At 43.3% G+C, this 14,735-nt stretch overlaps 2 protein-coding genes across 7 annotated transcripts in view; one reads left to right on the top strand and one right to left on the bottom strand.

Moving 5' to 3' along the window:
* CDK15 (cyclin dependent kinase 15) overlaps nt 1–5,443 on the bottom strand; it is a 38,126-nt gene extending 32,683 nt beyond the window's left edge. Inside the window, 5 exon segments of the mRNA XM_067000035.1 lie at nt 2,659–2,738; nt 2,931–2,934; nt 3,371–3,464; nt 3,614–3,763; nt 4,645–5,443. Of these exon segments, the coding sequence (XP_066856136.1) occupies nt 2,659–2,738; nt 2,931–2,934; nt 3,371–3,464; nt 3,614–3,763; nt 4,645–4,764 (448 nt within the window). The 5' untranslated portion in view covers nt 4,765–5,443.
* ALS2 (alsin Rho guanine nucleotide exchange factor ALS2) overlaps nt 1–14,735 on the top strand; it is a 170,557-nt gene that overhangs the window by 125,317 nt on the left and 30,505 nt on the right. For 2 of the 6 annotated variants that reach the window (XM_048047088.2, XM_048047087.2), the window contains 3 exons: nt 9,677–9,764; nt 11,692–11,846; nt 13,442–14,361. In XM_048047088.2, the coding sequence (XP_047903045.1) occupies nt 9,745–9,764; nt 11,692–11,846; nt 13,442–14,361 (1,095 nt within the window). In that variant the 5' untranslated portion in view covers nt 9,677–9,744. The other 4 variants (XM_067000005.1, XM_048047089.2, XM_048047090.2 and 1 more) reach the window with 4 other exon arrangements.

Genomic DNA, 14,735 nt, shown 5'->3' with positions numbered 1-14,735 from the left:
GAAACTGTAGCACAAGCCATTCTGTAAAGAGACATATTTAGCTACCTCTCTGCTTTCACTCAGAATTGGACTAAGGACTTTGTAAACTTTCTTATCTTAATTTCATTGCTATAAACCTGGACTGGGTCCACTGACATCTGTTTTTTCTGAGTTTCACATGGAGTTTCACATGGAGTGCACCCTCAGTAAGTTTGCAGATGACACCAAGCTAAGTGCGTGTGTCGATCTGCTCGAGGGCAGGAAGGCTCTGCAGGAGGATCTGGATAGGCTGGAGCGATGGGCTGAGGTCAACTGTATGAAGTTCAACAAGGCCAAGTGCCGGGTCCTGCACCTGGGGCGCAACAACCCCAAGCAGCGCTACAGGCTGGGAGATGAGTGGCTGGAAAGCTGCCTGGCAGAGAAGGACCTGGGAGTATTGGTTTATAGTCGGCTGAATATGAGCCAGCAGTGTGCCCAGGTGGCCAAGAAGGCCAACAGCATCCTGGCCTGCATAAGAAGCAGTGTGGCCAGCAGGTCTAGGGAAGTGATTGTGCCCCTGTACTCCGCTCTGGTGAGGCCGCACCTCGAGTACTGTGTTCAGTTTTGGGCCCCTCGCTACAGGAAGGACATGGAGGTGCTCGAGAGAGTCCAGAGAAGGGCGACCAAGCTGGTGAGGGGTCTGGAGAACAAGTCTTACGAGGAGCGGCTGAGGGAGCTGGGCTTGTTCAGCCTGGAGAAGAGGAGGCTCAGGGGCGACCTTATCGCTCTCTACAGTTACCTTAAAGGAGGCTGTAAAGAGGTGGGGGTTGGTCTGTTCTCCCACGTGCCTGGTGACAGGACGAGGGGGAATGGGCGAAAGTTGCGACAGGGGAGTTTTAGGTTGGATGTTAGGAAGTACTTCTTTACCGAAAGGGTTATTAAGCATTGGAACGGGCTGCCCAGGGAGGTGGTGGAGTCACCATCCCTGGAGGTCTTTAAAAGACGTTTAGATGTAGAGCTTAGCGATATGGTTTAGTGGAGTACTTAGTGTTAGGTCGGAGGTTGGACTCGATGATCTTGAGGTCTCTTCCAACCTAGAAATCTGTGATACTGTGATACTGGAGTTGACTGGTGTCAGAGCCCCTCTGTGCTAGGGCTGCTCTGAATGCTGGCACATCTGTCCTCTGACACTCCATCTCAGTGGTGACAAAATCTACCCTATTTTTGAACTGCAGTAAGAAGTAGAGAACTAAACGTGTAGCCTCCTACATTTAAAGCTCTCACTAATACCAGACAGCAGAGTGGCTCAAAGGTTGCATATTTCCGTGTAAGGAAGAAACTGGATTATGGTCCTCTTGGGATTGTAGCACAGATGAAAATAGAAGCCTTAATCAAGGAGGCAGTTTGTGAACTTGTGCCTGTAGGGACACATAAATACATTCGACCAAAATCAGGCACTTAAAAAAAACACATTTCTTAAAGAAATTGAGAAAGCTGCACTTTGCCCAGTGCTCTGTGAAGGTGACCAGTAGAAAGCATTTCTCACCAGGCTGAAACAGTAAATGTTCTTAAGCCTTGGTTTTACTGAAAGTGTTTATCTTCAAGCTGGGATGTGTGATGCCCAGGTATCAGCTACGTTTTGCTAACACCAAGCAGAGACCTTAGTGTGAAGGGCACTTCCAGTGCATGGCTGCCCAATGCAAAAACTGCTGTGCTGTGTTAGTTCCTAGGGGACCTAGCTTTTGGAAGTGCCTGCTTGGCTTTGCAGTTGTAAAGATAATAGCAGTGTAGCTGGATCTGGATTTAATCTAGTTCACTTCAGGCTTCACAGAGGCCTCTAAGTTGGGAGGACAGTAACTGTGGCTCTACGCTGACTGAAAGGAGGACAATTCAGATCTCTGCAGGGCATGTCCAGAGTCTGCGCATCCCTGCCTCTCCGCACTAACAACACTTCGCATGTGTTGCAGTTAGGTGTTTAAAGCTGAGCAGAATGAATCTGAGCCTGTTTCAATACTGAACACTGACACAGCAAAAAGGGATTTTTAGAAATGATTTACTCAGCCGAGTGGCCTATGGACTCCTTGTTGATACGCAATGAACATTTCTGTCAGTAGGCAACTCTCTGGCAGAAGGGCTGAGGTAAGGGCCAGGGCAAACATAGGAAAAACTATCTGCTGTCCCTGTGGCTAATGGTACAATGTCCATTCCTCTTCTTTAAATCACGTAGTCTGGGGTGGGGGTTATGCAGTGCATGATGCTGACTTCCTACAGTCCCTCCAGGGGTTTCTTGCATTCCAGATTCGCCAGCCTTTGAGCACTGGAAGCGTTCAGGAACTCACTGCCGTGAAGATGCGTGACTTCAGTGCAGTTATATCCATACAAGTGCAGAGGGTGAGCACAGCACATGGCAAGGTTAATGCCAGGGAGGTGAAGTGTGTGACAGAACAGAAGCTGGGTGAGTCCAGCCCTGCTCAGAGCAGTGTATCAATAAAGGTGTAGTCTGCTCCCACCACAGTCAGTGCTGGAGCACCCAGGGACAGCTCTGGAGAGCACATTTGACAAATGTCAGCATTGGTATCATTTCTATATTTATTTTTATTGCCTGAAATATGGACAGTGAGGGGAGGCTTCTCTGTCTTATACAGCCATAAAGGGTCTTGCTCACCCCTGATGTGTTCGACAAGGATCTCAATTTCTTACCTTCCCGACTGGCTGTAAAGGGCACTCCTTCCTCTGCTTCCAGCCTGATAACTTTCAATGCCACCAACTGGCCATTGATCCTGTCAGGTCAGAGTGAAAGGTCACACAAAGCACCTCAGTGCTTGGCATGATGACAGTATTAACAACCTCCCAGGGTGCTCCACATTCACCCAAGCAAAATTTTTAGGGCTTACTTGCTCCCGAGGCCAAGCTTAGAAAGGCATTGCAACCCCCCTCCTCTGGTCTTTAGCAGCAGAACGGGACCAGCCCACCTGGCTAGGGCAGCACCATTCTGCTGATCAGCTATTGCTGGAGTGTGGCTTTGGTCAGTGTTACCACTCTGCCCTGTCTCAGCTTCTCTGCTCTCAAGTGATGGCAACTTGCCCTCACTGCAGTTTTTCCATCATGCAGGAATCCCTCATTCCAAGGCAAACCCTTGCTCTGTCTCAGGTGCAGGCAGACAGTCCCCTGGCACGTTGCCATGCAGCAAAGTGCCCTGGTGGAGCCTCCACTGCTGAAGTGGAGGAGTTCCCTGAAAAAAATGGATGGGACTTTGCAAACACCCTGGTTAAAGGCAAAGCCAGATGTTTGATTTGCCTTTATTTTCCTACAAGTACTCTGAATTGCCCAGCTTCAAGCTCATTCTTATGATTCCCATAAATGGTAAGCATTGGGAATGGAATAATGCCACTGGTGGTCCTTGCTCAGCTACTGATCCCCTTGTAAACAGTTGCACTGGATCCTTCACACAGCTTCTCCAGAGGGACATAGGATGTGGCAGCTCCAAATGTAATGCCTTGTCCCTGCTTCATGAAGAAAGTGGCATGTATTTCAGATTGCTGCGCAGAACAAGAAGCTACTAACATGTCATTCAACAATTAAATGCTTATTCATGGTTGGAATAACGATAGGATGAAATATTTTCTGTCTGTCTTTGTGGATGTTGCACACTCACCCATTTGAACCTGTCCGCAACGTTCTCCTCTTGGAAGGGATCAGCATAACCCCCGGGCCTCCACATCCTGCATATCTGAGTCTGGAGAGTGTGGAAATGCTGTGGCTGCAGTGAGGGCACAGGAAGGGTTGCTCTGGTTATATCCATCAGCTGGCACAGGAAAAGAAGGCAAACTGTATCTCTAGCGGACCATTTTATTGATGTGGTTCTTTCCTTTCTCCTTGACTGCACTGGCTTTGAGCACATCATTTTCATCTCCCTCCCCACCACTGATGTATCTCAGTTATGGTTTCTCAGACATCTGTAAGGGGAGCAACTGTCTGCATGTGCTCGTCTTCGTAAATGTTAGCACTTACTCTGACAGTACGCAAAGATGAAACTGCCATAACTACTGAAGAAATTTCAGCCAGTATCATTATAAATATGTTATTTTATCTTAGCCTTGATTTATTCCTCTCCAGATAGTAATCTTTTAGGGCAGGGACTAAAAAAAAAATGCAGGAGTAAAATTTAAAGTTATGTCATCTTCTCTTTCCCCCGTACGAGGTTAAGCCTTTCTCACCACTCTGTAGTTTACACAGCCTGGTAATTTGGCCCATACAGCATAACAGTGCCATAAACTATATGTATAAACCTCGTAGTAGTGAATGGCTGGCAGCCTGCAAGGTCCTCATGAGCAGCTACCCTGGATGGATGCCTGCATTATCATTGGGTTCAAATACAACAGGACTTGTAATCTGTGGCATGCTGCCTCCTCCAGAACTGTAGGTTGTTGGCTCCCTCCCTGTTTTATAATCTCTCATTGTCACAGAGCTTGCTGGAGTGCAGTCTCCTCCCAAATCATCACATCCAAAGCATTTATTTGCAATCTGAGGCACGGAGTCCTCTTTCAGTAGCTTCACAAGCCTGAAGCTGAGAAGTTTGATGCTGGCTTCCTAGAAGCAAATGTGAACACTTTGCACTTCCACAAGTGGAAGAGACCATGCATAATCTATCACAGTGCAGGATTATCACAGGGTGATATCAAATACCTCTACTGTAGATGTTGTTTCCACATGGTGAAGGCCTTGGACGTGTTGGGAGCCCCTTCTCTCTGAGCAGCAGCTGCAGCTCCCTGGTCTGACAGCGCTCGCACACAGCACGCCTCCCATGCTGTCCTGAGGTCAGCTAAAAGTCCACTCTGTTTTCTCCTTTGCTCCTCCTCTCCCTTCAGCCTGTAGTAACAACTTACATGACCTGCATGAGGTCCCTGCCTCAAGCCATCTCATGATTTCTGCAGTTTTTCTTTGGAAAGTCCAGTGCAGAGGGATCCACACCCACCCCTGGAGGAGCTCGCCTGGCACACGCCCTCTCACAACGGCCAGCGTCTTTTCCTAGCAGAAGATGGAGAAAGGAGCACTGAACCCAAACCTGCTGGTACACAGTCCTGTCACTGAGGCAACTCGGGGTAACACGTTAGGTAACGAAGTGGTGTGTTCCACACCGGAGCAAGGCAAGGTCTGCCTTTCCCCTGTCACGTCCTAACGTCCGTGGCAGTGACAGCGCGGTGTGGGGGTCCGGGCAGCGCGGCTGAGCCGTGCCTGCTGCAGGAGCCGCGCCTCGGTGCCCTGCTCTGGCACCCGGGTCCCACCCACGCTGCGGTGGCGATGTGAGCGCGGGAGCTGCCCGTGCCTCTGGGCTCTCGGGACGGGACGGAACGTGCCGTGCCGCCCCCGGGGCAGGCACCCAGCGCTCGGCAGCGCGACGGGGGCAGGGCGGAGGGGCCGGCATCGCGCCGGGGAGCCGCCTCCGAGCGCCGCCCCCGGGCACAAACGCCCCGCGGCCCCGTTTGTCCCCGGCGGGGACCCGTCGGCGAGGCCCGCCCCCGGCCCCCCGCAGGCCCCGCCCCCTGCGCGGCTGAGCCCCGCCCGCCCCGCGCCCGTCAGCTGCTCGGCGGCGGGGCGGGGCGGGGCGAGCGCGGCGCCGGGTGAGTGAGGCGGGAGAGGCGCCCGTGCGACGTCCGCGCGTGGCCCCTGCCGGGGCGGGAAGGAGCAAAGCGTTGCGCGCTGCTCCCCCTGCAGCGGCTCCGCGCGGCCGTTACCCGCCCGCTTGCTGCGCGCGCGCTTCCCGCCCGCGGCCTCCCTGCTCGCTCCCCGCCGGCCGCGCGGGCTGAGGCGGCCTCGTCCCTCGGCGGGGGGCGGCCCGGCGGCGGGTAACAGGTGCGGCGGGGCCCGGGGGCGGGGGCCGGGCTGCTGACAGGGCCCGGAGCGGCCCCGGGCGGGGCAGGGAGGAGGCGGCTGCGGCTGGGGGGCGCCGGGCCGCCGAGACCTGGCCGCTGCCGTTACAGCGCGGTGACTTCATAAAAATAGCAACGGCCATCGTCTGTCAGTTCCGCAGGGGGAAACGTCTGGGCAGGTGCGAAATGAAGAAGTGTAGTTTCAGGAGCGAGAGGAGAGGGGTTACTTCATAAGTCTGTGAGCCTCTGGTCTGTTTGGTGAATCTTAAATTATCAGTTAGTATAGTAGATACAGTTAGTATAGTAGGTATCTTTCAAATGAGTTATTTTAAGCTGATGCTAAGAGCTTTCTTTGCTGTGTTTTTTCCTCTCTTTTTACTGATAACGTTTTGTTTAAGGCCATCGCTCGTTCACTGGAACTGGCATTAAAAAAGCTCTGAGCCCTCATCTGAAGGGTTGATTGCCGTCTTTTAATAGTAGGTTGTTTCGGTTTTGCTCTGAGCAGATCTTTATCACGCAGTGTTAAAAATAGTGATTGTACCTAGTTAGTGGTGACCAAAACTCAAGGGCTTCTTGAATTGGTAACGCGTTATGTAGGAACCGTAGTTAGCAATCACAAATGGCTATATACATGTAGGCAAGACTAATACTGACAACTTAGTTGTGAACTAGGAAGCTTGGAGGTAGCAGCTTTCAGAAACTGTGCAGATAATTTTGTACAATAAACTTGGCAGTCCTGTTAGTGTAAGTTACTGCTATGTATGGTGCAATATATATTTGGAAAAATATATTTGGAAACACGTTTTTTAGGAAGTAAACGTATCAGGAAGTTGTAGAAGTATTTGTAGTTATCTATTAATTGTAGGGGATAATTGGGCACGTGATCACAATATATTTTGGAAAGCAAGGGGCGTACGTGTTGTTTCTGTTCAGCCTTGAATATGAGATTCCGTTTATATCTATGGTACTTACTCCTGAGTAGACAATGACCAGTGAAGGACACAGTCCCATAGTAATCAGAGTAATGTTTACATCAGGTCGTTCCCTGCCATAGCAGTTGTTATAATGTGATAGTGTTTGATTTCTGAAGAATTTGAATTAGCAATCTGCTCTGCGAGTGGAAAGTATGACATCAGTGTCACGGTAGTGACCATCTGTTTGTAACACAAATCCATTTCATAATTTGGCTCTATTTGGAACTCTTTGCAGTTTCGTTCTTGTGGTGTTGAAATTAAAATGTGGAAAGTAAGTGGGTAGGCAGAGCAGTGCAGTTGCTGGTATCATACCTATCTTCTGTACCAAAAGAATAATGTATAGTATCTGGTTGTGTTTCTGCGAACATTAAACGTTGTTACTTAAAAGTTCAGATAATTTTAGTGGAAAAGAAATAATGTATTTGTAAAGCTGCAACATAATTTGCATAAAAGTGTTATTAGATGAAAGTCAGCTAGGAAAACTGAATATTCCAGTTAGGAGAAAGTGACTTAGTTTGTAGCTGTGACCAAATGACTTTTGTTTTGTTAGCTGAGAAATGGCAATAATATTCTAATGTACTAGGAGTGAATGAAAACTTCGGCTGAACTTGAAAATGATTTGTAAATGTCTTAGAAATGCGTCATTAATGGAAAGAACACCATTTGACTGTTGTTTTCCCTTTTATGCATAAATGCCTAGTAATGCAACCTTAACCGTGAGCTTTTTATGAAGAAAACAAAACATATCGCCACTATCATATTGCTTTCTTCCCTTCCAGTCCGCCTGCATTGCAAATTTTGTAATCATTTCACAAACGGGGCCTTGAAGTAAGGTCTTGCAAAACATCTAATCAGTTGCCTGTCTTTAACTCTGTTTTGTTGTAATTGGAAGTTTTGAGAAGTAATATAGTAAGTTTTGTGCAGTAGAGGCTCACAAGAAGGAAAGAACATATTTAAGCCCTTAAAAAAAAAAAAATCAATTATTGAAGCCAAGGATTTTAAGACTTACTTCAGTACTCAGATACATTGATACTCTGACTTTATCCAAGTTCCCATCTCTTCATCTGATTTATTGATGGGTATTTATATGTGAAGCTATGGTTGCTCCCAGAGAAGTGCCAGCATCTTCAATAAAATGAGTTGTGGAGTTCTCTGTTTTTGAATTGGCTTTATTTATATATATACACTATATATATAAATCAAATGGACTTACTCTGTGCAGGAACACATCACAAAATCAGAAGTTCTAGAAATATGCTTCTGTTTCTTTTGGTGCTTCATCAACACCTCCCTTACTCAAGTGTTGCATAACAGTTTATCTTTCTAAGACTTCCTCTGTTAATGCTTTAAAAATTGTGTTTCCTTTCCTTCGAGGAAGAAGGGGGAGAAATAGATACAAAGTGGTATCTTTCTGGTGATGGATGGGACTCTGTTCCTAGAAAGTGTGTCTGACTTAAGCACTTTGCTCTTAAAAAAAAAAAAAGTATGATTTAGCACAATACTAATTTATTGTATTAATTTGATTTATTATAATTATTTCCATGGAATCTTTTATTTTGAAATATATTCTTTGCCAATCCTGAAGCCCAGATCACTATTTTGGTATTTGGAAATTGAAAACTTTTGCTTTGAGATGTGGCTGTTTGTCTGTAATGGTTTGTTTGGTGCTTTTTTATTCAGAGTAGTTGAGTGAAAGTGTTGGAATTTGTGTGAATTATTTCAATCATTTATCAACCCGATGATTATTATTTCTAAGTGTGAATTGACACTTCTCTGTATACAGATTACAGCTTTGCATATACTGTCTCTTGCAATCAAGACTGAATGTACTTTACATGTATCTCCTCTCTGTAAGGGGTTCAGACATTCAGGATATTTTCTTGGAGATGTGTTGTTGTAAAAGGCCATTGTGTTAAATAATTTGTTTTAAATAATTTGTTTTCTGTTTTTGTTACAGTAGATATCAGACAGCAACTATAATACAGCAACATGAATTTGTCTGAAACAATTCATTTCAATAAATATTATCACATATATATATGTCAAAGTTATTAAAATTTTTAATACTTCATCTAGTAAGGCAGCATATCAAGGAAAATTACAATTCTTTTTAAAAAAAAGTCCCACAGATTATGAGAAACAAAGGTTCTCTGTAGTGTCACTTTTCTTACAAGAGGTTTAATACAAAGGTATCTTCATGAAGGTGGAAGGGTGTGAGGGCGAACTTTAAAAATTCAAAATCTGAAAGGATAAAAGCATAAATAGAGTAGCTGCTTGTTTTTTCATATTGGCTTCTGTGGTCTTTTCATGTCTTCATTGATACTCTGTTACCAGACTATGTGAAGAAATGTTTTGAATTCTTCAACTGGATTTCTGCATTTCAGCACAGGCTTTAATAGAACTATATTATATACAGTAGCATGTGATCTGATTCCAGATGAAGGTTATGAATTCAATTCTTAACCATTTTCTGTTCATACAGATATATTTGCCATTTATAAATTTAACTTAAGCATAGAATTCTTAAACTGAAATTAGATAATTCATTCTGCTTTGCTTCTTGAGGGTGTACTGAAAATTAGAGAGAGAGAGAGAGAGATGTTAATTTCTGCCTCTGAACTAGGTTTTGTTCGGTCTGTTCTTACGATAGACCTAATGTGAGATAAGTAGGTAGGACAAGTCTGGCTGTTTAGCTTCTGTCTGTCAACTCTGTGAGTGAACTGAACCATCCTTGTGTTGTGGAAGTGCTTTCCGATTTTACACATGGGTTTTACACATGGGATCTAATGCTTTTCTTCTTGTTTCTTGGGGTTATTTCTGTTTTTTAAGGTTAACATTATTTGCAGTTAAATAGCTGGTTTGTTTGTTTTACAGTTCAGAGATTGTATTGTTCCTTTTGAAAGAGGAATGATCTGGTGGTAATGGAGTGCTGCCACTGACAGATGGACTCACAGGAAAGAAGGTGAGTGAGCAGCTAGGTGAAGCCACAGAGGCTCCCAGCAGTGTGCCAGCTAATGATCACCCTGTAAAACTATTAAGTGGTGTCAACATACTCTTTATGCAACTTAAGCTGAAGGAGAGAAGAGTAATTTAGCTTGACTTTGAGTGTTTCTGGAACACCCAAATTATTAGAACAACAACTTGTTTTATCAGTTGATTATTGAAACATGTAAATGGATAGTCATGGCTGGAAACATAAAAGTAACGTTCTGTGGTGAACAGTAAAATCATATCTGTTGTATGTCTGAATTTTGCTTTTGGATCAATAGTCATGCAACAGACTATTCTTTTGCTCCTTGTTTCTTCCGTTAAGAGACCTGATGGGTTTGGTGGTTTGGGATTGCAAATGGGTGTCTTGTAATAAGGCTTGGTATATAAATGTGCATACTTGCTGTACACTGGTCTCTGAAGAGTTTTTAAATGGATAAAAGCCAAAGTATCAGGCTGTAAGCTAAATTTAATGCACAGTATGTTGATGAAAGCTTTATACTATGTTATTTGGATTACATTACTTATCTGAATCTTAGATGAGTTCTTGGCTGTCACCTTGTTCTTTTATTTTTCCTTGTGTGGAAAAAGAATTCAATCTTTTGCTAGTTATTATCATTTTAAATGCTTCAGCGGCAGGTTATGTGAAGGTATTCAGCCTGTGCACTGCAATGAGCAAAACTTAATTGAAAAAATCAATAGTCTGCATGAGTAGTGCCTTATGGCTTTTGAATATGCTACTTCTGTGTTATACACAATGAGACCCGTCAGAGTAGCTTTTTCTGGCTTTGCGTCAGTAATGGAATGCATTCGTGGTTTTGTGCCCTTTCTTATAGGCAAACATGGCTATTCCATCAAAGTTCTTTCACTACCTTTTATATTTAACTTCAGGTATATGCAAAGCTGCAAAAGCTGTTTTACGTAGGTAATAAATGACTGCTGCCAAATAAAGAGCTAATCCTATTTTTTTCCCTGCAGGGTGTGTAAGAATCTATTCTATATAAAATTGGAAATGAATTTGAAGAAAACTCTTAAACATCAGTATAGAGTTTCAAGCTAAATTAAAATGACTTTTTTATACCAAGGGACTCCACAAATTATTAGAATTATGCTTGTCAAATATCAGAGAATTTCTTTCCACTGAATGCGAGAAGCTGTTGACCGAGCATTCAAACCAGAGCTTGTTGAAGTGTTAAAGCACCTTCCGATAGCTGCAGTCACTTCTGGGAGCCCGGATACTTCCATAGAGTTTCAGGATTGTTTCTTTTTTTTTCCCCTCCCTCCCCTTTGGTTCAATTGATTTGAATGACTGACTCATTTGAATCTGAGAAACTCACTTAAAAGAGCCAAGCTGGTTTTTTTCCTGCATCATGATTTCCCAAAATTAAATAATAAAAAAAATATGAATGAAACCTAATAACCCAGAAATGTTCCTTCTATTTTCTAACATGGTTAGAGTTAACATAAATCTCTCTATTTAGGCAGGAACAGAGCTGCTTACATGTAAATAGAACTGATGCAACTATCTCCTCTAGCATATGCATGGTGGCAGAGATGTGTATTAATTTGATCCCCTTGCTGTGAACAACTACAATATGTAATCGGCTGTACTAATTGCAAAATAAATGTATGTTTAAAGTTACTAGTGGAAAGATCACTTGTTTTTCTGGTTAGTAAACTGCAAGTGAAAAACAAAGCTAATGCCTTCTAACAGATGATTTTTGTTGTTACTTTTAATAACACTTAATTTAAGATTACCAAATTGTAAATCTGTTAACTTCCTGAAATTAAAACTAACAGCTGAACTTCTAAGTCTTTCCTACGTGTGCAAAAAGCAAACTACATCTTGCAGTATCACAGAAAACTTCAAGCTGATTCTGTTTCCTCCATTATTTTTGTAGCTCAGAAGAGGCAGAAGGAGCCAAAGAGAGAGGCCTGGTCTATGTTTGGAAGGCTGGTTCCTGCTCTATAACTCCAGAAAGGCTTTTGGGTCTCAGTGGAAAGACTGTACTACAGGCATCCCTTGGTACAAATCATGGCTTGCTTCTAACGGAAGGTAATAAATATGTTGATTTTAAAGATCTGCAGCAATAACAACTAACTTTAATTATTGCTAGTCTGTCTTTGAGAATGTTTCTTTGATTATATTTGTAAGTCTCACGCACAACTTTTGAATGCTTAGATTTTTAATGTCAGTATTTCCTTCGTAGTTACAAGGCTCTTAAAACTGTGTTGGAATAAAGCTTAGATGCACAGTTTTCTTTCATACTCTTTTTTTCTTTTTTCCACTTTTAAAAATGGCTCTGGATTTCCCATTTAAAGATGGTAATGTAGTTCGAACCGCCTTAACTCAAAATGGTATTTGTATGGTGTCTTTTCTGCCAAAAAGACAGTACAGCAAGAAGTTCTATTGATGTGTAAGAGCCTTGTTTTTCTGTGTACTTCCGATAAAAACATGTATCTAGCAGATGCATTAGGGTGAATCTAGTTTGTGAGCAGTCTTAAAAAAAAAAAAAGTTTAAATACAGTACGTTTAAGTGTTTGTGTAGCTTGGCCCTTACTTGCGCTGATCAACAGGTCTGCAGTGGTAAAGAATTAACTGGAAGTTGCTTCTTTAATTTTTTTCCCTTCTGAACTTTTTGAAAGAAAGAGAATTTAAACTGTTGAATGAAACTGGGCTTCAGAAAAAGATTGTATTGGTTACCAGTTTGTCAGTGAGCCTGCTATAAGCATCTCTTACCTACCAGAATTGTGAAACATCTCCACTGTTTCTTTGGAATGTTTCTTTTGTAATTAAAAGGACTGCCTGCATGTTGCCTTATGAGTGATGTTATTTGTGGATATGATTTGCCATTTTTCTCTTGCTGTGAAGACAACTGTTCATCTTTAAAATAGACTTCTGCCTTTCTTGAATTGGCATTGCTGTGACCTTTTCAGGTAAAAATAATGAAATATTGGAGGGGCTGCAGTACAACACCAAACCAGTGGTGTGTGCCTCAACCTCATCCCTCCCCTTTCCACCTGATAGGTTGATCCTGCTTCACTGTAGGGTGGCAGACAGTACAATTTAGTGATACTAGATGTCGGTATGTAGAGAGAAGTTCTCTGTGTTATGGTCTTCAAGAATGGCTGTCTGTATAGAGTACATAGCAGGGAGAACTTGAAAGACTGAAGTATAAATTGAAGTTGCATATTGCAACCCAAGTTGACTTTTACTGCCCATGAAGAATGTGACCTTTAAGAAACAGTGTATTATGTACTCCTAATATTTTTCTTCTGTAGTTTCTGTTAACAATACTGTTTTCTCTGAGCAGTTTGCATTGGTAAGAAAAATTGCCTTTGTTCATCTGTGTATTTACTGTGAATTTGTCATTTCTTAAAACAGAATAAATATGTTTGAGCGTAGTAGAATTTTTAACAGTAAAGTATTGGTTTAACAGTGCACACATATGCAAAGGGTGATGTTAACATTGGTATAGAACTTAGGTCCCTGCTACTGCTGCTTCTGCTGTCAGTTTTCCTGTATCAATAGCCATAATTTTGCTGAGCAAGGATTAAGCTAAAATCTGATTTTTATCAGAAACTCTTTTCAAGTTGTTCTATTGGTTTAACTTCATTAAAATCATGCTCTTTTTTCCCCTTTTTTAATAGGTGGAGAAGTTTACAGTTTCGGAAAGCTACCCTGGAGATCAGGACCAGAGGAGTTGTGTGCTAATAGTCCCATTTTAGAAAAAGCTTTGCTTGGGCAGCATGTTATTACCGTGGCAGCTGGCAGCTTCCATAACGGAGCCGTGACAGAAGGTGGCGTGGTGTACATGTGGGGGAACAATTCTGCTGGTCAGTGTGCAATTGCTAATCAACTGTATGTGCCAGAACCACAACCCATCAGTATTTCCGATTCTGAAACCAGTCCTCTGCTGTCAGTAAGGATTTTGCAGCTGGCATGTGGAGAAGAGCACACACTGGCACTATCACTAAGCAGAGAGATATGGGCTTGGGGGAGCGGCTGCCAGCTAGGTCTCATAACAACAACTTTCCCAGTGACAAAGCCACAGAAGGTAGAACACCTGGCAGGACGTGTTGTGCTCCAGATTGCTTGTGGAGCCTACCACAGCCTGGCTCTGGTACAATGCCTCCCTGTGCAGGAAATGAAGCCTATTCCAGAGCGGTGCAATCATTGCAGTCAACTCCTCATTACCATGACAGACAAGGAAGATCATGTAATCATTTCAGATAGTCACTGTTGCCCACTGGGTGTAGCACTGGCTGATAACCAACCAGAAAACCACGTCTTCTGTCCTTCTTTGGAGACCCTGGAAGGAAAAAGTGTAACAAGTAGCCAGAGTGAAGACTGTCAGAAACCACTTGTGGAAGAACACAGGCTTGTTGCTTTAGAATCTGATGGAGCAAGTGTGCTTTCCAGCAGCGATGGGCAGGAAGATAGTGGAATTTCTAGTCCTGGAAATATTCTGTTCCCTGACAAAAAAGAAGTGAAAGAATATTTAATCAGTTTATCAGATCACACATTAAATGAGACCCTGGGGAAGAAAACTTGCACAGAATTGGAGCAGGTTGGTAGCTAGTAACTTGCTCTTAACATGCTACAAATCACACTGTATTATGTTATGCTTGATGTTACTCTTTTCACAAACGAAATATTCTGTTAGTTTAATGTAGCTGTGACATTCCTATAGTTTCAAAGTGTTTCTTTTCTAGGATGGCTCTCTTCTTTGTAGTGGAAGAGATTTTTTGTTGAGTTGTAAGCCTTCAATGTAAGCATCTGTGACAATACTGTAGTCTCATTTCTTTCTGGTCCACAGTACCAAAGCCAAGTAAGCCTATTTCCCATTCTTTTCTCTAGCCCTTTTGTGTTGTATGGGTTTCCCATTTGTGTGAGGCTTGACAAATTTGACTTTAAGGTAAAACTTTCTTTTCTGCACATGGA

The sequence above is a fragment of the Anser cygnoides genome, chromosome 6, assembly GCF_040182565.1.
Source record: "Anser cygnoides isolate HZ-2024a breed goose chromosome 6, Taihu_goose_T2T_genome, whole genome shotgun sequence".
Classification (NCBI taxonomy): domain Eukaryota; kingdom Metazoa; phylum Chordata; class Aves; order Anseriformes; family Anatidae; genus Anser; species Anser cygnoides.
This window is presented reverse-complemented; position numbering and strand designations above follow the sequence as displayed.